The sequence below is a fragment of the Poeciliopsis prolifica genome, unplaced genomic scaffold (genome assembly GCF_027474105.1).
Source record: "Poeciliopsis prolifica strain line A6 unplaced genomic scaffold, Auburn_PproV2 SCAFFOLD067, whole genome shotgun sequence".
NCBI lineage: Eukaryota > Metazoa > Chordata > Actinopteri > Cyprinodontiformes > Poeciliidae > Poeciliopsis > Poeciliopsis prolifica.
Genome location: NW_026562442.1, coordinates 1,030,024 through 1,053,570, shown reverse-complemented (window position 1 = coordinate 1,053,570; position 23,547 = coordinate 1,030,024). Strand labels below are relative to the sequence as shown.

Below are 23,547 nucleotides of genomic sequence, written 5' to 3'. Positions count from 1 at the left end.
TAGTGGGGTTTTCTATACCTGCTAGTCCCAGTGGTAAAAACAATTAATATCAGTAATAGAAATATTTTCATACATGCACATATTACAGTAGGCAGATCCTAAAATACAGATGTAATAAAAATATAGATATGAATATGCAGTGGAAATTGTAATATCTTAAGTTAATTTATGAAAAATAAAAAATGTATTCAGTATTACGTAACGTAAGCAATTTGTGCTACCTATTACTATTTATTTTTATTATATTAAAGTATTTGTTGCATCATATGCAGTTAATACATTTTATCACATTTTTGTTTTATTTGCTGAAAATATTTTAATTATATGAATATATTGTATAGTCTATTTCCGTCTTTTTTCTTGCGTAGCACGCATTTATTATTATTATTATTATTATGAAACGTGTAATGCATATGTTATCTAAAGGGTTTCCATCTTTGGCCTTCGCTGAGTCGGCAGGTTTTTGCCTTGTGATGCGTTTTGTTGCTTAAATCCAGCTCGGATATATACCCACTACGCTCATAAATATAAATAGATTTTAGTTGATAAATATTCAGTGGCTTGATATATTAACCTTTTGAAGACAACGTTTATGCCTATTTTCGGTTTTGAAACAAATATATACATTGCAGGAAATAGTATAAATTAGTTTATAAGCAAAGGCTAAAACTGTAATGCAGCGACGACTGCGTTTTTAAACTAACGAATGTCCGTGAAGGCAGCAATAGTTCCCTCCCGCTTCCTTTTCCAGCAGCGCCTGCGATCATGGCGGACGTTGTGGCGGAGCAGATGGTGATCCAGAAGCCTGTTCACGAAAGGGAGCTGAACGGGGACGCCGAGGTCCGGGAAGAGGCCGATCCAGTGGACGAGGCAGCAAAAAAGAAGAAGAAAAAGAAGAAAAAGAGCAAGTCTGCAACGACAGGTGAGGGTTTTCTGTGGCTGCTGTTGTGCTAACAGGCTAACGAAGCTAACATTAGCTTAGATAAAGCTGCGTCAAACTAGCCACGATTAGCCGCGCCGGAGTCAGAAATGTTTAAATATAGCCTTATAATGTACATGACATAAATGCAGATACACTTATATGTCCTGCTCTTACATTGTCTAATTATTTTGGAGTGAGTTTGAAACATTTTACCATAAAGTTTTGAGTTATTTCCGATCGCTAATGATGGCAAACTTTCTAGGTTAATTGCAGCTGTGAAACACTCAGCCAGCTGCAGTTTCCTTCGTCTTTAAGCCAAGAGAAAGTAGAATATATGTTGCTTCAAAACCAGTCAACTAAAAGATCTCAGTTAAACTTGTGCTGCATTATTCCACCCACTTCAACCCTCAACTTTCTGTTTACTGCTCTTGTGCTACAACTCAAACAACAAAAGCCCCAAAATAAAGCAAATTCATTTAATTTTAAATCCAAAATTTATTTTGCATGATGAAACAATATGTCATTAATCAATTAAGCTCAATTTTATCATACTTTTTTGTTATACAGTACAAAAAGGATTACACTCTTTTGTTTCTTTTTACCACAATCAAGTGTTGTAGCAGTTTTCTTTTACACAGTAAAGGTTTATTATTGTAATTATATAAATGCGAAGTTCTTCCTTCTGAATTAATGATACTGAAAGGGAACAAAAAGTCAACAGTTTGGAACTTTTTAGTTCATTCCTGTATATATTTTTTAGGAAGTGAATTTTAAAAATAACACAACAAAACAAAATGCAGCTTGATTATGTGAACAATCTAACATCAGCTCTTATGTTGTGTCTCATAATTATATGAGATGTTCAACAGAAGCTGAAGAACATCCTGCCCAGATTGATCTCGATTGAAAATCCTGATTATGATTTCTGAAGTGGGTGAAACAAATTGGATGAATTCAGTGTTAATGTTTTTAAACGTAACAAACCAAAATGAGAACCTTTCAGTTTCCCCAGGTATGTGTTCAAGAAATATATTCAATGTACAACAATTCTGGTTTATAGTCTCGTTTTTAAAGCACATTCTCTTCAGTTTTATTGACAGAAATAATAGGAAATATTAAAAAAAAAGGCCTCAATAAAGCCAAACTGGAAATTTGAGCTAATCCAATGTTACATAGAATGACTTGGTTTGGATTGACTAGTGGAGTCATTTACATTTTTGAACTATTTGTGTTACTTTTAAAGGTTGAACTAGCCCTTTAATGGATTGCCATTGTTGTTTAACATGGAAGTTTTCAGTTACTAAAATTTCCTTCAAAAATAAGTGAATCTCTTTTTTTCTTCTGATAAATTAAAGTCAGCTTTGTGTGTTTGAGAACAAAATCCTTCAGTGTTTCAAGAAAAACAAGTAAAACTAAATTCAGCTTGCATAAGTTTTTCAGACACTGAGTTTTAAAAGCCACATCTACAGGGTTTGTTTTATTTTGGAAGGGAAACAGGAAACACCGCAGCTGACATGTGCAACTTGACGTTTCCCGTCTTTTAGCCATGCAGGTTTTACAGCAGAGCATGTTGGACTTGGTCAGAAAAGAAAGAAACGTCTTTAAGTATAAAAGCCAATTCTAATGATTACAACTTAAATTTTATTATTTTACATATTTTCTCACTTCAAATAAACTTTAATAACTTGTTTTATATTTGAATTATTTAAAAGTTGTAGTCCATATCATCTGAATGTGGACTTTGTTTGTTTGTTGCTTATTTTACAAAAATGCATGATGTAGTTTAAAGTTTAACATTTTAGTTTAGTTTATGCTTTTTAGCCGTAAAGAAAACAAAACAAGTCTTTCTTTCCTCGTTTTATTCAAATTATGGAATTTAATACCTTCCTTAACACATAAAAAATGCCACTAATAAACTAGATATTGTCCAGTTAAAAAGCACCGTTTTCCTGCTGCAGCTGCGGAGCCTGAAGCGGACGGCGTGGCGGCGGACGGCGTGGCGGCGGACGGCGTGGCGGCGGACGGCGTGGCGGAAGTGACTAAGCAGCTGGAGAAGCAGGCGATCGAGGACAAGGAGAAGGACGAAGAAGGCGAGGAGGGTAAATATGCGAACAAACCAGGAGTTTGTTAATCTTTATTCACTTTAACGTCTCAACATGTCGGTTTAACAGCTGTTTGTTTGTTCAGATGGAGACGACGGCGAAAACGCAGCAGGGAAAAAGAAAAAGAAGAAAAAGAAGAAGAAAGGATGTAAGATTTTTTTATTTTTTTGAAGATTCATAGTCTGTAAGATAAAGTCATGCATTGTTTTGTATTTATTTGTTTATTTTCTGGTAAATTTTTCAGCCAAAGCTCAAACGGATCCTCCGTCTGTTCCCATCTGTGAGTTGTACCCAAACGGCGTGTTTCCCATCGGACAGGAGTGTGAATATCCCGTCTGTCAGGACGGGTGAGGGTTTCAGTCGCCTCTTTGTTTTCAGTGAACATAAAGAGGTTGTCTTTATGTTGCCGGTGCTGACCCGTGTTGTGGTTTCCCAGTCGGAGTGCGACGTGGCGTATGACCATGGAGGAGCGGCGGGTGATGGACAAAGCCAACGAGGAAGTGTGGAACGACTTCCGGCAGGCGGCCGAGGCCCACAGACAAGTTCGGAAACACGTCCGCAGCTTCCTGAAGCCCGGACTCACCATGATAGAGATCTGGTGAGGCGGCTCACATCAGACACACACCGGGTTAATGAAACGGTTGTTTTCTACATGCTTTTACTTCATCCTAGAAAACATTAAGAAACCATTTAAAACCATCGCAACCAATCGATTAAGGACTTTCTATGCGTTATTTTCATTTTAAAGTTAAAAAGTCTGAACTAACAAATGTGTTGGTGAGAAAAAAATCTAATTTTTTCACAAATAAAGTCTTCAAAAGTATTAAATAAAAACAAGCTGAATTGTCAGCAGCTCTATTGTAGTTTTTAGGCGGTCATGTCTCTTTTGTTTGGACGTTTTCCTTCCTGGTTTTAATGTTTTGTTGCTCCGCCCAGCGAGCGTCTGGAGGATTGCTCCCGTAAGCTGATAAAGGAGAACGGGCTGAATGCCGGGCTGGCCTTCCCCACCGGCTGCTCCCTCAACCACTGCGCAGCCCACTACACCCCCAACGCGGGAGACCCCACCGTCCTGCAGTACGACGACGTCTGCAAGATCGACTTCGGCACTCACATCAACGGTAAAACGCCGCTCAGCTTCGCTCTCCGACAAACACTGGATCTAAATTTAACGCCGTTCTCTGGGCTTCCTGTGTTTCCTGCAGGGAGAATCATTGACTGTGCCTTCACCGTCACGTTTAACCCAAAGTACGACAAGCTGCTGGAGGCCGTGCAGGACGCCACCAACACTGGAATCAAAGTAGGACTCAAACGCGTCGGCCATGTTTGATCTGTAAGGAACCTGCAGCTGACGCGCTGCTGTTTCTGTTGCAGAACGCCGGCATCGACGTACGTCTGTGTGACGTCGGCGAGGCGATTCAGGAGGTGATGGAGTCGTACGAGGTGGAGCTCGACGGGAAAACATACCAAGGTGTTTATTTGACCTGCTTTCATAACAACGTCCGAATAGCGGATTAGCAAGGTTGCTAAACTTGCTAAACCCGGCGCTCGGCTGTCATTCATCCAGAAATAGCAATAAAGCAATATAAGACATAAAGTTGTAGAAAATCATCTCATGCTGACAGGAAGCAGCTGCTGAAATATTTAAGATGCTTCTGATAAAAATACAAAAAGTTTTTTCTGTTCTTGGTTTGATTTATTTCTTCAGTGAAACCCATCAGAAACCTGAACGGTCACTCCATCGGCCAGTACAGGATACATGCTGGGAAGACGGTTCCCATCGTTAAGGGAGGCGAAGCCACCAGGATGGAGGTGGGTGGTGTTTACTGGTGTTACTGGTTGAACTGGGGTGTCGCTCTGTGCTGAGTGTGTTCTGCGTTTAGGAGGGAGAAGTTTACGCCATCGAGACGTTCGGCAGCACGGGCAAAGGCGTCGTCCACGACGACATGGAGTGCTCCCACTACATGAAGAACTTTGACGTCGGCCATGTTCCAATCAGGTGAGGCCATTTTTAATTTTATCTATCACATAAAATCCATCATTAAAACCTGAGTTAAATCCTGTTGCTGCTCTTTTCCCTGCAGGCTGCCGCGAGCGAAGCACCTGCTGAACGTGATCAACGAGAACTTCGGCACGCTGGCGTTCTGCCGCCGCTGGCTGGACCGCCTGGGCGAGAGCAAGTACCTGATGGCGCTGAAGAACCTGTGCGACCTGGGCATCGTGGACCCCTACCCCCCGCTGTGCGACACCAAGGGCTGCTACACGGCTCAGTTCGAGCACACCATCCTGCTCCGGCCCACCTGCAAGGAGGTGGTGAGCCGAGGAGACGACTACTGACCCCCGACCCGACCCGACCCGGCGCCCCCTCATCGCTCCTCCAGACACTGAAACAGCAGAACAGCCGTTTTATTCAGAAGAGTCACTAAAACTATGAGAAATGTTGTTGTAGGCTGCCTACAATGCACTCCTCTCAGCTTCCAAGGAGAGATAAAACCCGACAGCAAACTTTGGAGCTCGTTTAGAAACGTGTTCCAGCTGCCAGCGAACCCGGTGTGACCCCCAGTATTCACACAAACAGAACCAGAACCTCCCTGCCGGTTTAACGACTCCACTGGGACTTTAACTCCATAATCAACCAAGATACGGGTGATTTTAGGAAGTATTCAGCTCAATGCATGATGGGAAGTCACTGCACACAGACTTTACTGCACATTTAAGCGCGGGTTGTCGTAGTAATAGACGCCATCTCCATTCAGACGCCACGTCCCTGCAGCTGTGTGTCCGGCTTCTGCGCGACAGGAGGGAAATCTGCACTTTGACCCTCCAGGCTCTAAAACATGGCAGAAAACGCCGCAGAGTCTGAAAGCTCCCAGTTAAGATGCTTCATTTGGAAATCTCCTTGGAAATGTTTTTGTAAGAAAAAACAGATTGATTAAAATAATTTTTGCTCATTGCTTGTGGTCTTTAATGTTTATAAAAAAGATATTTGACAAATACTTCAGTTTTTTATATTCTTTTATCAGAATATAAAATATTCTGATAAATATTTTACTTGATTTTTAACAAAGGTTAATGATTACACAGCAAAATCTTGTTAAAGTTTTATTTTTTTAGCCAATTTTACCCAAGTGTAGCTAAAACCGTCACTGACATATTTCCATGAAACATTTACATTCAGATTTTTATTTTGAAAGTTTTGGATTCGTTGCTGCTCTGAGTTCAAATTGCTTTTTGAGCGTAAACTCCAGTTAACAATTGATTACTAAATTGACGATTATTTTAATAACTGAATCTGATGTTATTTCTATATTTTTGTTAAACTAACAATAAAACACATAAGCAATTGGATCTCAATTACTATTTACTTAAAAGTGATTAAGTTTAGAATAAGAAGTTAAAAACATAAATAATCTTTCTGTAATCTTTATGTTTGCCAGTGGTTTCCAAACTGACAATCATTTGGTGGGATAACAAAAACAATTCAGTTTAAAAAATATGGAAATTAAATGTTAGGAAGGCAAAAATGCAACTAACTAGTGCAGCATCATCAGCTGGTAAATTAATATTTGTACTTTATTGCACGTAAACAGAGAATTTTGATTGACGACTGGAAACTAAACGGCATTAGTAAAAAATTATGTAAATATTCATAATAAAATTATGTGGAAAGAAAAACATTCAGTATTAAAAAAATAAGAAAAAAAAAGTCAGTTTGCTTGCAGGATCTCCCAACCAGGTCCTGCATTTGCAGTTTTTTCCTAAACTTTTATTCAAGGTGGAATTAGGAAGACCTGAATATTTCTTAAATTGGACTTGTTGATAAACTTATTTTATAAGGTGACAGTCAAATATTGACTTTGTTTAAAGTTGTCCGCTACCATATTTAAAAAAAGACAAAAACTCCCAACTTTGTAGAAAAGTGAAAAAATAATCTCATTTATTGAGGTAATTTTTTCTAGAAATAAAAATTGAGGTAACAATTTGCATAGCATAACTTTCATAAAATTTACACACACGCACAAACACACTGTGAAGCACAAACACACTGTGAAGCACAAACACACCGTGAAGCACAAACACACCATGAAGTAGTAACCAAAACACCAAAAACCAACCATTCAACAGTGAAAGGAAAACCAGGTGTGCTGTGATTCTTCTCCAATGAACAGATTCATACAGTAAAATCCTCATAAAACTGATGCTGGTGTTGAACAACAGGTCGTATAAAAATTTAACATTTGATGGTCAAGTTTGTAAAACCTCTGAAGTTTGTATAAAAATACATTCATAGACTAAATGCTGTTTTTTATGGATCGCAGTGCTGCTGAATTGATAAGAACAATAAACATACTTTGAGACAAAAGGGCACTTTTTCTATTATTGTCTGGTTGGGGGTGTTTCTCTTAAAGCAGTTACATTCTGGAGCAGAAAGGTGGCAGCGCAGGACTACGGGCAAAGTTTCCACCATGTTGAATATTTATTCTAACCCAAACTTCCTGTCCTGGATGTTTTTATTTTGAAACAACCGTCATTTGTGTACAAAATGAAACAAAAACTGTATAAACTAGTGCATTTCTGGCAGGAAAATGAGCCCAATGCCATCTTGAGTGACTGACAAGTTAACCTACATCCACTTCAACAATCTAAAGTGACTGAGAAACATTTCAGCTGATAAACATTTACAATCAACAAGTAGGGCAGGTGAGAACGCTCCTTGCAGGAGACAAACCTTGGCTGATACTCTCTTCTTAATAAAATACAAATTTACATAAATCACATCAGCATTTTCTTTTAAAATACCTACATATATATAAACACCATTTACAACAAGTTCACAAAGCAGAACCGGGTTTTTACAAAAGGAGTCCTTCCTCTTATTTTTCCTAACTTAGAAAAATAGACACAAAAAAAAGTCCCATGATCCCAGGTTTTAGAAAAAATACTGGAGAAGGAGCGACAGGTTGGGCCGGGATACAGTGGAGGTCAAAGTTCAGGAGAGAGGTCCTGATTCTATAGTGGCCGGTCTTTGTCCTGAGTTACTCGCTGCGTGTAGAAGAGGATGTAGGCCTGAGCCCGACAAACCTCGTCCACTGAGCACACATTCAGCTTAGAGTCATTACAGTGAACCCAGAAGCCTGGAAGAGAGAAGATGGGAAGAAAAATGAACTGTTTATGTTTTTGATTTGAGGTCAACATTTTAGTGATTTAAAAAAATAAATAAAAAATTTAAACCTCATGCTACATTGATTTTATTCAGGCACTTGGCAGACATACAGTAATAGAGAACAACAAGTACTGTTGGTTAATCATTGATCGTTAATCTATCTGTGTTAACAGACTGAGTCGCGGAGCTGGAGTCTAGCATGAAATTAAATAGGGAGGAAATACTTTATTGCTAGCATAATAAAAGAAAAAGGGTTTTACTTGAAGAAAGAAAGGGGAAATGTGCATATTATATATTTTACAACATTGCAGTGGCACAGAGAGGTTAAATCGGTTCTCATGTCTGCCACTTCCTGGAATGTTTTATAGCTAAGACCAGTTTTATTAGCCATTAAGATGCAAATGTTCCTTCAAATGTTCATCACTGATTATTAGCTTGGAATATTTGCCTCCTCCTGTTTTACCTCTACAGTGTTAGCAGCTTCTCTATCCTGACATTACAAGACATCCATGGATTCCTGTCATGGAGCATCAATGGGAAATAGATCAAGTATAAATAGACAGCTGTTCTGTGTCAACACTGATCCATATCAGATGGATCCGTTTCCAATGAAAATATGTTGGATAAGAGTTATACTTTTATGCTCAGAGAATTAAAAGTTTTAATTAATTGTAATTAAATAGTTACTTTAGTTCCAGTCTATTAACTAGTGTTTTAGTGTTGTAATTTGGCCACCCTCCAGCAGAGGGCGCCGCCGGTCATCCTTAGGCGGAGCCGTTGATGCAAAAACAAAGATGGCGGCCATACCGGGAAGTCAATAAAAACACGTCCAACCGAGTCAGGTGCGGCACGTAAAACGCACTTTACGCGGTTCTGTTTAGAAATATAAACACGTCTGGAGTTATTTAGAAATATAAATGCTCGACATGTTCTTTAAATTTCACCTTAATAGATGATTTAGCCGAGCGACATGACGGAGCTTCTCAACAGGAAATAACGGAAGGCGAGGAAGTGAAGGCGACGGAGATAAAATGAGATAAAATGAAGGAAAACGTGATTTTAAGGATTGTAGTGAGTTAATAAACTTCATTTATCGGTTCTGACATTCTGAGTAATTACAAACGGTACTTCTGTATGAATATTGTTCATATTTAACTTATTTTAGTCTTTTCATCTTTAATCACCTGCTTTGTTTTCATAACATGTCTAAGTTTGATCATTCAAGAAAATTCAATGAGTATTTAATACAAATAATACAAAATAATGTTAAGATTTGATGTTTTTTAAGTCAGCATATTACTACAGGAAAAAATTCTGGTTTTTAGTAACATGAGCATTTATTAATTAATTGTTAATTGATCGAAAAGATTAATTAACTTTAAATTCAATCATTAATCAATAACTATGGCTGGATAAATAAAATTCAGTCACTGAAGCAGTACTTCACTGTATTTTTACTCAAGTAAAAGTGAAAAGTAGCCATGCATGAAATTACCTGAGTAAGAGTAAAAAGGTTCCTCATGTTACTTTGTCACCAGATGGACTAAAAATATACAATTATTCTCAAATTCTGGAATATTTAACCTAAACATTGATACAAATAGCATAATTGCAAAAACATTAAAGCAGAGGAAGCATTATATTTATATAAAACATGTTTAACTCGTGCGTGTAGTCGGTTATGTTAAACCAGGACAACCTGCAGATTTGCAACTGATGCATTTTTGGTAAAAATATTTTCATCCAGTTAAGTTGCTTATAGTAGGTAAAGCAACCAAAACTTTCACTCATGTAAGAGTTCTTGCATTAATTTCCTACGTTAAATATTTCCACATTTTGGATCCAACTCAACCAAACAGTATTTACTGAAGATGCTTTTTTCCACTCACCTCCTTCTGTGTTGTAGCAGTAGGCAGTGTAGTGGCCTGACCCAAATCCCTTCCCATGATGCATCACGACAGCAGAGAGCTCGTAGAGGAAGTGCTTGGGGCGCGGAGACCCGGCGGCGCTGGGGCTGCAGTAGGGCTCCATGTTGAGGAGCTGGTCGAAGCGGACGTGGACTCCGATCTTCTCCCGATGGTTCCGCCCGGACCACCTGACCATCAGACACAGTAAATCGACCAGCCGAAACCTGCTGCAGTTTTGTCAAAGCCGTGCGGCTAATTAGCATGCTAACTTGAAGCGTGATCTCACCTGAAGCGTTTGAGGTGGAGCCTGAGGACCTGAGGCAGTTTAAAGACCATCAGCTGTTTCTTTGCTTCGGTCAAGATGACTGTTTTGGAGCATGTGCGTCGTCGGGCTGCTGCAAGAGGAAGGTAAAATGTAAACTTCTGTTCCACTAAATGTTTTTAATAGACAGCATTTAGCTTAACGGTGAGAGTGTTGCACTCACTCACCGTTGCACTGGTCGCAAGCGTAAATGTTTCCCTCCAGTGCTTCTGTTTCTGTAAACTTGGCCAGCATCTCGGTCAGGTGGCACGGAGCCTGCGCGGCGGACTCCCTGCTGTTGCTATGGTAACGCTCAGGGAACTCCAGAGACAAATCCCAGAAAGGCTCCACAGTGTTGGAGCGATGGCTGCAGGCCAGGCAGGTCACCTGCACAGATGAGTCGGCATGAGCGGAGCTTCCCTCTTTGTCATGCAGTCTGAGTCGGGGTCATGGTGAGCAGTCAGAGTAGAGAGTAGCTGAAGACACTCGGCCTTCTGTCCAGCTAGAGCAGGTGTCTCAGTGTGTGCCCACACTACCAGGAAGCATTACTCATCTTCTTCCACATTCACATCCTCTACAGAGCCCTGCTAAAGTATTTATTAGGGATTCTCAGATCAGGTTCTTTGCTGATCTCCCAGTAGGTCCGATCATCTGGATTGGCCGTTAATTTTTAAATGTTACTTTGTGATCTGGCAAAATGGAAAAATGATCTGGCTATAAATTCACCTAATTTAGACATAAAACATGTAAAGTACTTGCAGTAGCTATTCAGTCAAAAGAACAACTGAAAAACCTGCAATCAGTAAAACAATATTTAACAGAAGGTTCTCTGTACCATAAATTATAGACGAGTCAAATAAATCTCAATGCTGCAAATATCAAATAATGTCAACAAAAAAATACAACATTCATTCTACGTCAGTCCAACAGCGAGAGCAAAAGCAGCATCTTGCACCGCTAACTCGTTGACTTCAATTATTTATTGGGTTATTTGTTCAGCTTTCTGACTGTCTTGCTCTTCTGGTTGAGTGTTGATAATTGCTTTACCTTTTGTCTAATCGCTCTGGATGACTTTGTTTTTTCTGCTGTGAATCTCGATCTAACCAAACTCTGTCAAGTGCTTGTTTTTTAAATTACATATTAGATTTAGATTTGTTGCTGTGTTGCTGCAACTATCATAAAACGATCAGACGAAGGTCGCTTTACGGCTAAAAACATTGGATTTGGGTCACTTCAGGCTGGAGTGTGAACGCAGCGTCAGTCACTAAATGCATCTGTGAAGCTTAGAGCAGAAGCTGGATTGCAGGGTTAAAGGTGTGTGTGTGTGTGTGTGTGTGTGTCATACCTGGCTGAGAAGCTGGCCGTGGAAGATGGTGTTGACGACGCTCAGAACCTGCTTGATGAGGCGTTTCTGAGGGACTCCGGCCGTGTTGGTGTGCTTCCCGGTGCTCTCCAGCTCCTGCTGCACCTTGTCCAGCAGTTCGCACAGGAACTCCTGCGCGTCCTGCTGGGCGTAGCCCCTGAACGCGGGGATCAGCTGCCACACCGAGTGCAGCATGGCAAAAGGCGAGACCAGCGCCCACTTGCCGGACCACATGACCTGGAACAGGGTGTGCAGCTCGTGGCAGAGGGAGATGTGCTTGGAGCTGGGCTCTTTGGGTTGGATCAGCTCCATGTTGCGGCCGCGCGACGCCCCGCCACTCAGCCCCGATGTCAACTGGAGCCCCTTTCTCTGAGACGGGGGGAACTGCGTTGTTGTTTTCACCGTCAGCTGGCCGTGGACGGCAGACGCCAGCAGCTCCAGCGCCTGGGTCAGGTCCAGGCGGAGAAAGCACTCCCTGAAAACGTGCAGATGGCTTAAAACCTGCAGGATGGAATTCATGTAGCAGGTGTTCCCCAGATTCCTCAGACCCGTCACGCCGGGAGTGACAGTGGGACGCCGTTTGAAAGGCGAACCTTCCTGCTTGCTGCTCTGCCGGCGGCGGACCGGCGTCTGGGCGCCACGGGACGAGGACGGCGTAGTTCTGGGCTTAGATTTGGGGTTAGAGGAACGTCTCTGGGATTTGGAACAAGGAGGGGACTTTTTTGTCTGACCGGCTTTCTTAGGCACTGCAGCGGAAGGACTTTGAGTCCGTGACCTGCGAGATCGAGACGAGGCCGTTTGACTTTTTCTCTTCTTGCGATCTTTCTGAACAGTCGGTGCGATTGTCGCATCCACGACTCTCTGGCTCTTCCGACGCAAACGTCGGCTCTTTCTGATCGGAGCGCTTTCCAGTACGTCCTGTAGCTGGCGCTTCAGAGCGCGCCGCCTCTCCCTGGCCTCCCGTTTCTGCTCTTCCTCTTCCTCCCTCCTCCTCTCCTCTTCCTCTCTCCTCTTCCCACAGTCGGTTAAACCAAACCATAGGCGGAAAATGCGTCCGATGAGGGCCCGGCGGCGGTGCCACAGGGCAGTAAACATTCGGTCCTCGTCTCTCAGCTGCAACTCACTGGCACCGCAAGGTATGAGGGCGTCCGATCCGAAGCTGGCCGAGCGCAGGGTCCGCCCGCTGCGCGTTGTGACCTCATAGCGCTGGCTCTGGATGGCGCTGAGGGTGCTGCGCAGTAGCTTCAGATCCCCAGTAGCGTTATCGTTCAGCACATAGTCGTCGCACAAGTAGCAAAACACATACAGCTCGTTAACCTCCATCGCCAGTGGGTGGCGCTGCTGCTGGAAATGCTGGAGAGCATGTTCCTCGATGTAGCGGCCGCACGCCACATGCGCGCAGCCCAGGCAGGCCCAAACGGACTCGGTGGTGTTGCAGTCCACGCAGTGCCACTTCTGGGGGTTGAGGATGGAGTGGTCTGGGGCCAGGCGCAGCCGCCCCACGTGTTTACACCTGTCCATCACACGGCCGGCCGGCCGGCGCTCCGCCTGCAACAGTCAACGCCTGACTGTGGGTTTGCGTGCGAGGCAGAGAGCGTGTGTCGCTTTCAGACTAGCCTCATATTACCATGGTAACCACAGTGAGCGGAGAAATGGGAACATCCCAGGACATGGCTGTGGTTTCTGGAAGAGAAAAAAGCTGTAACTAACCTGAACTGAAGATTTTATCAACTCCAAACCAACAGGCGGGAAAATAAACTAACATTACATTTAAAAAATAAACCATTTTTTCAGTAAATAAGAGTTTACTTTGTGCTTTCAAGCAGTTTAGAAAACGTTGACAAAATTCAACTATAGAGCCGTTTAACCAACCATTTAACAAAGACCTGAAATTATTGATCTGAGTAACAGATTATTAAAATAACTGTCAGCTAATTTTGTATCCAATAATCATTATATGTGTTTACAGACTCAAACTGTCATGTACTTAAAGAACAACACATTCAGAGCAGTAATTAAGTCAAAACCATACAAAAATTACTAACATTTTGTATTTAAGATTAAAAAAAAAATCCCTTTGTCTTTAAATATGTTCTACCTAAAACTTCTTAATTTGCAGTTTTAACTTTGGCTGCTTCAGATTCTGTGAAATAAAATTTCTTATTAAGGACCTTTTGCTATCCAATCATAAATCAATTAATCAGTTAATTCAAAAAATGGTCAACAAATCAGCCTTACACTTTATTGATTAGTCACTGCTTATTTGGTGTAAACAAAAAAAATGTAGGCAATAAAAAGTTTTCATTATTTAAAAGACAAATTGTTTATTTGAACCTTTTCATGTATTTCTAATGTTGTGCAAATTAATTAATTAATAACTAAATTAATTAATAACTAAAATACTTGTTTCAGCCCTATTTTACTATTTCTTTCATTTAAAAATTTGGTGCAGTAGTGAATCTGCTAAATGTAGTAGCAGCGTTCAAAATCTTCCTGCAGAGCATATGAAACATTTTTATTATTCTTCCCAAAATAAAGAAACAAAAATACTTCCAGACCACCAATTTTGCCTTCTTTGTAAATAAAAGCTCTTCTTTCAGCCACCTGTCCAGAAGTGTGCAGCAACAGTTAGACAGTCTGTGCTTCATTAACTCTATAAAGATAAAGGTCAGCGCAAAAATATTCAGAATTATTAACGACTTTTGTTTAAAAGTAATTCTTTGAATTAAAAAAATAACATTCTATAAAAGATTCTTCGTTGATGGAAAATAATCTTGTATATTTTTGAATATAAAAACCAACCCAGGCCTAAAATAGCCGTTAAACCTGGATATGAAGCATCAACCTAAACCTTTTCTATAAATAGTAACAGAAACACAAACTCACTGAACCCAGAGACACAAATAGCAGTAGAGCGGCATGAATTAGCACTTCCTGTTATGAGCTAATCTGGGTCTTTTAGTTGTAGATATGCTTATTAAACACATGTGGTGTTAGTTTTATAACCACTTTTTCACTGTAATTAAACAGTCATTCAGGACATACATTTAAATAAATATCTTCTTTTTCTGTTGGATTCAAAACTACAACCAATAAAAATACTCAGACCACCAACGTTAGGCATAAAAAATCTGAAATTGGCATCACTCAGTAAAGGCCTGACATCATTTCTGGTTATAATGAGGATGTTGAAACTTGCACATCAAAATAAAATCATCACATGTTCTCATCTGTCCTCTGGACGGTGCATAAAACCCGAAAGGAAAAGCAGTTTCTTCTTTTATGGACAGTGTGTGACTCACTCAACCGTTGTTCTGAGGAGATCAGGAAGAAATCTCACACACGTCAACACTCTCCAACTGCATTGGATTAATTAAATTAAACTGGATTCTTTCTGCCTTATTAAAACTACAAAACGAGACAGTCAGCGCGTTGCTGTTTGGTCTGAATAAGTCTACTACATGTTTATTAAACTTTTGCAAACTTTCCGTACTAAAAACTTTATAAGAGAATCACCGATCATAAAAGCTAAAACGACTGTTGTTCATCGATAATTGCGCTTGTTTACCTTTTATAGTGCAGGAGTGGGCGTGTTTATTCGTTTTATAAACCGTAAATATCAAGGATTATACAGTAATGTAATATATTTGACTTTTCTTAAGCTGTATCCACTTATAGCAGAACATTCAGTTAATATATTAAAATAGGAGTGATATAATTGAGCTTTAAGAGTCGTGATTATTCAGACCAGGATTTAACAGCGAGTTAGCGCGCTTTACCTGGGTTGTCCTTGTGGTTGGCTGGTCTGAACATGAAGCTTCATTGTTGCATAAATGCATAATAAATACGCCCAAACTGAAGACAACCATTAAACGGTAAAAGAAACAACAGTTGATTTCACATCAGCATGAGAATGCCTTCTGTTTTATGATGCTAATGTTTCAAAAAGTGGTACATCCCCAGTTGCTAACATGAGCCAGCTAGCTCCGGCTAACCCGAGATCTCTGAGATTTATAAAACAAAATAGAAACCCAGCGACTCATCAAACACGAGAAACAACAGCGTCGAGAAATTTAAACTTAAATCAGAGTTCATTCACAGTTTCCGGTGCATAATATTCCTGATCCCAGATTTGTGATTAAAAGATTAGTGAGCTGCTAAATGTTAGCCTAGCATGCTAATTAGCATTAGCAAGCCGGGCAGATATCCCAACGAGTTCACGCGTTTTTCCGCCCGCCGTTCACGGCGTCCGTCGGGACTTTCCACCAACTCCCAGATTATGATCAAACACAGTCCTCATGAACAAGACAAGTCAGTATTTTAACAGCACGCAGCTCACCGAGGCTCCCCTTCACGGTTGTTACTCCTCTGTTTCTAAAATGTTCGCCATCTTGTCAATCCCTGTCGCGTGGTGTTAGTTCGAGCGCGTCCACGAGACGTGACGTTTTTGTTGTTGTTTATATTGTTGCGAGTAGTTTATCACCATATAGTTATCATTTACAACCAGACTTGTGCGTCACATTCACTTTTTCATTTGCTTTCTTCAGTTTGACAGATTCAAAATATTCTTATGTATCTTAATGAATTTATTAAACACCAAATTTGGATTTATTAAAATGATTATTTTTCTGAAATAATTTCAGAGGAATCATTTACAGAAAAGAAGAATATCACCACAAGTGGACAGGTGTTATATATCCTCTATTGCGTGTTTATTACTCTATATTTAATATGAGCTTTTCAAAATCACAACACCGCCTTACAGATGTGACCAACGTTCATCGCTAGAGGGAGCTGTTGGTGTAATTTTGAATTGTGTCAAACCCTGAGTTAAGCAAGTCTGTAAAATAAATTCATTATCTTTTTTTTTTGCCTACTTTTTTGTTAAACCAGACATTTTTACCTGCTAAGCTCCAATTTGTTTGGTATGAAATTGAAAAACTCGACCTTCAGCTAGAAGTAAAGAACATAAGTTTATTATTTACAATTCGATCCACAGGCTGGATTTTGATTGATAATTTCCCAGATCTTGATTTTTGATAAAGACGATGCACAAATATTGACATTCAAGTCTGGAAAAGTTGACATAACTCTGATCCATCCTTTAAGTTTTTCCTTCTTTTTGTAGTTAATAAAACAATTGAAAGACATTTTTATTAAAATCTGTTTCAGGTAACGCAATGATGTCACTTTCCAGGACGTACCATGTGTGTTTATTTTCTGTTGTGAACCTTGAGAGTCTCTGAGCTACTGTAGGATGCAGGTGCAGAGCTTCATGCTGGCTTATGGGGGCTGCATGGTGGTAGTCACCGTCTAGATCCCATCAGTGCAAAGAAAACATCATAACTGTGCATAACTACATTAAATCTTTCTGTGTGTATTTCTGCAGAGGCTCAAAGGCAGGAGTTAGGTTTCATCCAGGAAAGTTAGCTTGAAGGCTCGTGCTTTTCATCTCAACACATGCTCCCTGATTGCATGTGAGGAATCCCTCTCATGTTCTGATTAGTGGGGAACTGATCCATTCAAACTTGTTAAATCCTCCTGTGAGAAGGGGGGAGAGTGCAGATTAAGGAGCATTTGTGACTTGAAGAAAGAGGTATGTGTCGATGTACAATGCAACGCCTGTGAATCATCTCTAATGTTTTTTCTCCCTTAATGTCTCCGGGCAATAACTGCTTTCATGTCTGCACATGCAAACCCTCGTTGCCTCGCGTGTTCTTTTTATCCATCCTTCTCATAAACACTTTATTCACTATTACTTAACTGCTAAAGATCTTGTGAGATGAAGCATATTAAGTAATTATGTGTTAATATTTAATAGGATTTTTACTACTGGCAAAATGAACAGATTTCTACTCCTTGTTGTGGTTCACCTGCTTTGCCTTTACAGAACTTTTAATCTCATTCAGCTTCACCATTTTCTCAGGAAACCTTGTTTTGAGTTAGCAGGCTGAGAAAACCTGCTGGACTCAATATTTTCAGCACCAAACAGCAGAAATGATAAAGTCGAATGTAGATTTTCCCATGAGCCAGTGGAGATTTCCAGTCACACCTTAATGCCTAACATCTGAAGATATGGATGGATGACATCAACTTTCACAATGCAAACCAAGATCTTTCTGTTAAATTGAATAATTATGTATTTCTTGTTATTAATGGATGAAAACACCCCAAAGTTTATTCCCTCTTGAAGTGGCTTCACTTAAACCTCAGACATTTAGGCTGATGTGCTCCTGACAGTTGAAGTGATTGTGAACTTCATGGTAAGGTCCAAAAAGCTTTCTGGTTATAGATTTAAGGAGGTCTGGAAAAAGAAATAAAGGAAATCAGCTATTTTGCTCTGCAGAAAAAAACTCCCAACATTCCCAGGTCTCTATGCAAGTTTACCTTTAAAGCAGGCTGCAAAACGCTAAAAGAAGTGTCCAAACCATGCATGCAAAATCATAACGTAGATTACACAACTTCTGGAATAATGACAGATGAGTCAAAAATAAAAATATTTGGGCAGCATGTCAGGAAAAGAGCTTCATGTAACTGTGGAGCACGGAGGGGGGAGTGGAATGCTTTGGGTTGCAGGAACTGACCAGATCATCATAAAAACCAATATGAATTATTCTGGGTATCAGAAAGGGATTGAGGGAAATATGTGTTTAAAAAAAAGGACAAAAGAAACCTGAAGCAGAACTGAACCTGCAGCGTGATGATACCTTGTTGCTTTGAAGACTTCTTTTGGCATTTTGCAGTCTGTTTTAAAGTTTTATCAAATATTTTTGTCTTGTTTCTAATCCAAACATCTTAGTACACTTGAAATAAGACAAAACTAACTTACAAGTAGATATTCTTAGTATTGATAAAAGAAAAGGGCTAATCTCTCTGGCAGGTCCTTAAAGCTCCTAAATATCTGACTAAAAATGGTACTTGTAACTCCATTTAGTTTAATTTAAAGCGTACTAAAATATTTGCACTAGAAAATAGACAAAAATACTTTGCAAGATTTTCAGGTTTTGGTCTGAATGTGCTATGAATTTATAATTTGTACATTTTCTGAAACCTTTTCAAGATTTATAAACCGGTTCAATCTTTTTTGGAAGATTCAAAATGGCGTTTACTCTCACTTCAGCAGTCGGAGAACACAGAACTAAAAGGTTTCAAAATGTGCACCTGATTTATACGTCTGTGTGATTTTCAGCCGTTTTTCTGTTTTACTTGCATTTGTCAGTGTTGATGAAATCGATAATGCACACCAGTAGATCCAAATATGTTAGAAAACACGCAGGTCGCTTTAGGTTGTCCTCAGTTTTTCCGTTCTGATGTCTAAACAACAGCGATGTGCAGTGAAAGACGGGGAACGCTCGGTGCGTACCGTTTCTCCCAGACACCTGGACCTCATAAAGATAAAAATAAAAGCACGCCCACATGTGTGAAACAGGCAACATGTTTTCATGTTTCGCTGGCCTGGTGCTTCCAGAGAAAGGAAGCCATTCCGGTGGTTTCACGGTGGTGTTGGTGCAGCTGGATACGCCGCTGGTTCTGTGGTTGGCTAAAACACAGGTGCAGGTGAAGCCAGAGGAAATGCTCCAGAGCCTGTAAACAAACACGCCTCCTGTAAAAATGTCCTCTCTCCATTAGGGAGGATGTTGGCGTTGGATGCATGACTTGTCGTCAATTTTTATAATTCTTTTTTGGTCTGAATAAACCGACGACATCAGGATCTTGTTTTGTCATGTATGTAAAAATGATCAGCAGTTGTGTTTTGATGCCCGTCCCTGTTCTGGCTTGCTCTTTCAACATTCCTCAAGTGTTTTTAATGTGAAGCCAGTGAGCTGTGATGGTTTCTGAGGAATATTTTTCCTTAACTCGATTCACTGACTCGGTTTCCGATGCATAAATCTTCTCATTTCCTCTGTAAATGTATCTCGACTGACGGGGTAATTCTGGCCACATCACTCTCTGATCCAGCACACGTTTCCCTGAGACTATAAGAAGGAGAATAAATCCAGTCTTGGTGTATTTTCTGCTTCCAGAGATCTGATCCTGATTTCCCACATGGTGGGAAATGTTCAGATGCTTAATGTGCTGGAAGGTTAATTATTGGGTCGACGTTTTTTAACTTCCATTTCTGAGTGAAATTTAGAACCAAAAACCGAAAACTAATGAGAAAATTACCTGAACTGGAAGGTTAGAGGAGCCTGGTTCTCTCATTCTGTAGAACATCCATCCATTCATCCATCCATTCATCCATCCATTCATCCATCCGTCTGTCCGTCCAACCAACAAACTCTGATTCTATGTATCAAGTCCCTATTTTTCCACCGTCCATCTGTTTTTGTCCATCATTCTGTCCTTTCTTTTCTGATCGCTGCACAAATATCTGCCCTAAATTCATAACTCATTTTTCCATTTGAACTTTGAACTTTGATCACTGCGACTCTGTTGTGACTAAATATAAGAGCATGGATGAGTTTCTCCTGATTTTTTCTGCAACATTTGTCCTTTAATCCTGGAAATGTTCTTCAGGTGATAAAAGACTGACTTTGTAACCATCATTATGCGTCTCTGAAGGTTCAGGACTTGAAACCATCACTACCCCCAGATTTCAGCCTGATCAGAGCACACAGATGTGTTTGAATAGCCTACTCCAAGCACTAATCTAAAACTTAAAGAGATTGGAAGCCGAAAACTGACTGAGCTTAATCTATTTTGTAAAGAACTGGACGTACCGCAAACGACTTGATGTAATTGCAGGAAATGGAGGTTTCTAACCTGGAACCTGAGTTTTCCTACCTGTGCTTCCTGGAAGCTGTTTGCAGCCAGTTTGGGGACGCCCGTCTCGGTGCATTGTGGCTGGCTGTGAGGGGACGGGAAGGTGGGGGAGGTTATTGTCCCCCGGCCTCCAGGAGCTGCCACGCACTCCAGAGCTAACCGCAACGCAAGAATGCTGCCGGGACAAAGGCCATAACTCCATTCTATAGCAACACAAGTGAGGCTTTGTGTTCATACAGGCGCGCACACATGCATGCATTCGCCGTTACTACAATAACACAAAAACTATACTGGCGCAAACTATGCCAGAGGAGTACGCCAGCATGCCAAACACTCATTCATCAAGCGGGTTCCCACACCAGGCAACCCCCCGCTGGACGTCTCCATCACAGGCTGAGAAAGGCCAGTCGATCCTGGGACAATGGGCGAGCGAGCACGAGGGAGTGAGAGAGGAGGTCTGTGCTTGAATGTGTGTTTGCGGCGGCCTGTTGTGTCTAGACCTCAAGGCCGGTTCCCACAAACACCTCCTTCGGTCTGATCCAAAGGTCTGCCCCGAACAGAGAGGAACACTTTCAGGTAGTCGGCACATGGAAAACCTCCTCTGGGTTTTTATTTAACTCCAGATTCAACACTTTCAGTGAATAACTGCAGTTTCTTTTTGAAGCTTTTCTGTGCTGCATCCAGGAGTCGCTGGATTCATGTCAGAAAATGATTAATGATGCCTTTAAACAAACAGAAAACACTTCTTTTTCTGTGAACTTTTTATCTAAAACCTTTTCTTTCTCATGCGAACAAAAACAATTATTAATTAATTGTGATTAATTGATTCTTAAAATAACCATCAACTAATTTAGTAATCCATTAATTCTTAATTGGTTCTCTAAAATTAAAAAAGAATAACGCACTCAGAGTAGTAATTAAGCCAAATCTGTGCAAAAACATTTTTATATTTAAGACAGAAAGAATCCTTCTTTGTCAGTCGACATGTTCAACTCAAAACTCCTTTATTGGCATGGTTTTAGCTTCCCCTGGTTCAAATGCTGTAAAATATAAGTACATGTAAAAATTAAGCATGTTTTGCTATACAATTACTAATTAGTTAATGCAAAATAATCACCAGATCAGCCCTACACTGTTTGGATAAACATATTTTTAGCTGCAGATGCATCCTTAGTTAAAAATACTCAGCAGTAACCTGAAGAAATTCTGTAATTGCATTTTAGATATTAAAATGTTTATTTTCAAATTCAGAAAATGAACTTTTTATAATGAATTTCCAGTTTTTTTGACCAATTAATTAATAGAATAATCAATTACTAAACTAGACATGACTTACAGCCCAATAAATAATCCAAAGAGTTGGGAGCATTTTAATGTATTTAATTTACTGAAGACAAATATTTAACCTGCTACTCTTACTCATGAACTCATCTTGAGACTCATATGAGAATACATAAAAAATTATGTGGCAATAATAAAAAAATTGTTTGGAAAAAAACAGTTTATTGTTTTAGAAGGACATTTAGTCCTGTTTAACATAAAACAATCTAGAAAGGGGCATTTTTAGGAATGTTCTGATTGTCCTGTACAGATTTTCTCTCCATATTTAAATGTTTTCAGCTGAATAATCTGTTACTGTTGAATGATGGAGGTCAGTTTGTCCTTATAACCCACCTCACATGTTAATATTTACAGTAGAAGGTTATTTTTGCCATCATTGCTGAGGTTTTTCCATCTTTCCATTGTGGTAACTCATCAAAACTTAAAGTTCTCATACATTAAAAAGTTAAGGACTTTTTTGTGGGGGGTTCTGGAAAATTTCTGACATTCATCTGAAAATTTGAGTTTTTTTAAGCACATTTTTGACTTTTCGAAAATGACTTTTCGACTCAGAAATTTCCTAGTTTTTCTAGAAAATCTCATATTAATCTCAGAACTTCTTAATTTTTTGGGAGAAATATGTTTTGTCCCGTAAAAATCAGTTCTGATAGGATGAACTGCAGCATTCTGCAGAAATACGTCTGCAACATGATGGATGGTGCAGAGGGGGACATATGTTGTCTGCAGATATAGCAGGTTTGTTCTAATCTCTTCTTTCAACATTCCTCTTCCCGTTTGCACTCAGTCACCCTCCACCCTGCTGTCTGGAAACAGCTTACAGAAACCTCCAGTGCTGCCACAAATCTTTAAACAGGTCAGCCAGTAGGAAATATGGTTACTAGAGGCTATCTGGCTGCAGTTTCTGAGGGGAGGTGGACACAGGTGAATGACCTTTGACCCACAGAGCCGCTCGACTCGCCAGGAATGTGTTCGCACCTTTCGGCCAAACGCGTCACGTCGCGAGCGGAAGACGAGCTCTCCGTCTAAACCCAAACAGAGCGCCGGTCAGGGCTCTGTCTCTGTTATGGTTTACATTTTGCGGTGCGCTGCGACTGTGCAGGAGACTTGATCTGAAAAGATGTGTGTGAGAGAGAAGTGATTGTGTCTGGGGTTCGCTCTGCACAGAGCTTATTATAAACCACATATGTTCAGATTTTTCTTCTACATTTTAACTTTTGCCCCAAGCTTCAAATTACACTGCACAAACTCAAAATAAAAGTATTTTATTTAGTTTCTAGTGCAAATATCTCAGTATGCTTTAAGTAAGACAAAACTTACTTAAAATAAACTTTTCAGCAAGAAATAGGAGCTTATTTTAAGTAAATAATTCCTTAGTAATGATGGAAAAGTTTCACTAGTAGATTATTTACTTATAACATGGGAGAAATGTGTTAAAATGAAATGATCTGCCAGTCAAACTAGTACTTTTTAGTCAATAGTAAGAAATTATTTGCACTAGAAACTAGACAAAAATATTTAATATTTTGTTTTTGCAGTTTATTTCAGTGGGATATTCTAACTAGCATTTTTGCAGCTTCCAACAGTGGAGGCCCCAAAAGGGGGTGTGAGTGGGCCCTAGCCCCCTCACACCTCCTGTATGGTTGACCACCATACAGAAAGGCATTAATAACCATCTTTTTCTATCAAG

General features: G+C 40.0%; 2 protein-coding genes and 1 long non-coding RNA gene across 5 annotated transcripts; 2 read left to right on the top strand and 1 right to left on the bottom strand.

The window, feature by feature from the left end:
* The first annotated feature begins 740 nt into the window (after positions 1-740).
* LOC129351527 (methionine aminopeptidase 2-like) lies at positions 741-5,972 on the top strand. Its single transcript, XM_055020419.1, has 11 exons — positions 741-922; positions 2,881-3,021; positions 3,110-3,172; positions 3,269-3,371; positions 3,461-3,622; positions 3,961-4,142; positions 4,227-4,321; positions 4,396-4,492; positions 4,730-4,833; positions 4,905-5,020; positions 5,106-5,972. Exons 1-11 carry the CDS (start codon positions 766-768, stop codon positions 5,356-5,358), a joined length of 1,473 nt encoding a protein of 490 aa, XP_054876394.1. The 5' UTR covers positions 741-765; the 3' UTR covers positions 5,359-5,972.
* A 674-nt stretch (positions 5,973-6,646) lies between these two features.
* Positions 6,647-16,180, bottom strand: usp44 (ubiquitin specific peptidase 44). 3 transcript variants are annotated; one of them, XM_055020416.1, is made up of 6 exons: positions 16,096-16,180; positions 11,739-13,439; positions 10,582-10,780; positions 10,379-10,487; positions 10,075-10,280; positions 6,647-8,156 (listed from the first exon to the last, which is right to left on the bottom strand). In XM_055020416.1, exons 2-6 carry the CDS (start codon positions 13,275-13,277, stop codon positions 8,032-8,034), a joined length of 2,178 nt encoding a protein of 725 aa, XP_054876391.1. In that variant the 5' UTR covers positions 13,278-13,439; positions 16,096-16,180; the 3' UTR covers positions 6,647-8,031. The 3 variants fall into 3 exon arrangements, with proteins under 3 accessions (XP_054876391.1, XP_054876392.1, XP_054876390.1); XM_055020417.1 differs by lacking the exon at positions 16,096-16,180 and adding an exon at positions 14,361-15,086 and having other exon boundaries at positions 10,379-10,484; XM_055020415.1 differs by lacking the exon at positions 16,096-16,180 and adding an exon at positions 14,361-15,083.
* On the top strand, positions 8,961-10,172 carry LOC129351528 (uncharacterized). Its single transcript, XR_008604747.1, has 3 exons — positions 8,961-9,027; positions 9,138-9,256; positions 10,092-10,172. It is a non-coding gene; the product is annotated as an uncharacterized LOC129351528 (long non-coding RNA).
* Positions 16,181-23,547: the final 7,367 nt, after the last annotated feature.

Coding starts and splice junctions, on each gene's coding strand:
- LOC129351527 (XM_055020419.1), top strand. CDS start 766: ATGGCGGACGTTGTGGCGGAGCAGATGGTGATCCAGAAGCCTGTTCAC. Junction 3,372..3,460: donor TATCCCGTCTGTCAGGACGG/GTGAGGGTTTCA, acceptor GTGGTTTCCCAG/TCGGAGTGCGACGTGGCGTA. Junction 4,322..4,395: donor CCACCAACACTGGAATCAAA/GTAGGACTCAAA, acceptor TTTCTGTTGCAG/AACGCCGGCATCGACGTACG.
- usp44 (XM_055020416.1), bottom strand. CDS start 13,277: ATGGACAGGTGTAAACACGTGGGGCGGCTGCGCCTGGCCCCAGACCAC. Junction 10,488..10,581: donor CGCTTGCGACCAGTGCAACG/GTGAGTGAGTGC, acceptor TTCCTCTTGCAG/CAGCCCGACGACGCACATGC. Junction 8,157..10,074: donor CTGCTACAACACAGAAGGAG/GTGAGTGGAAAA, acceptor TCTCTCTTCCAG/GCTTCTGGGTTCACTGTAAT.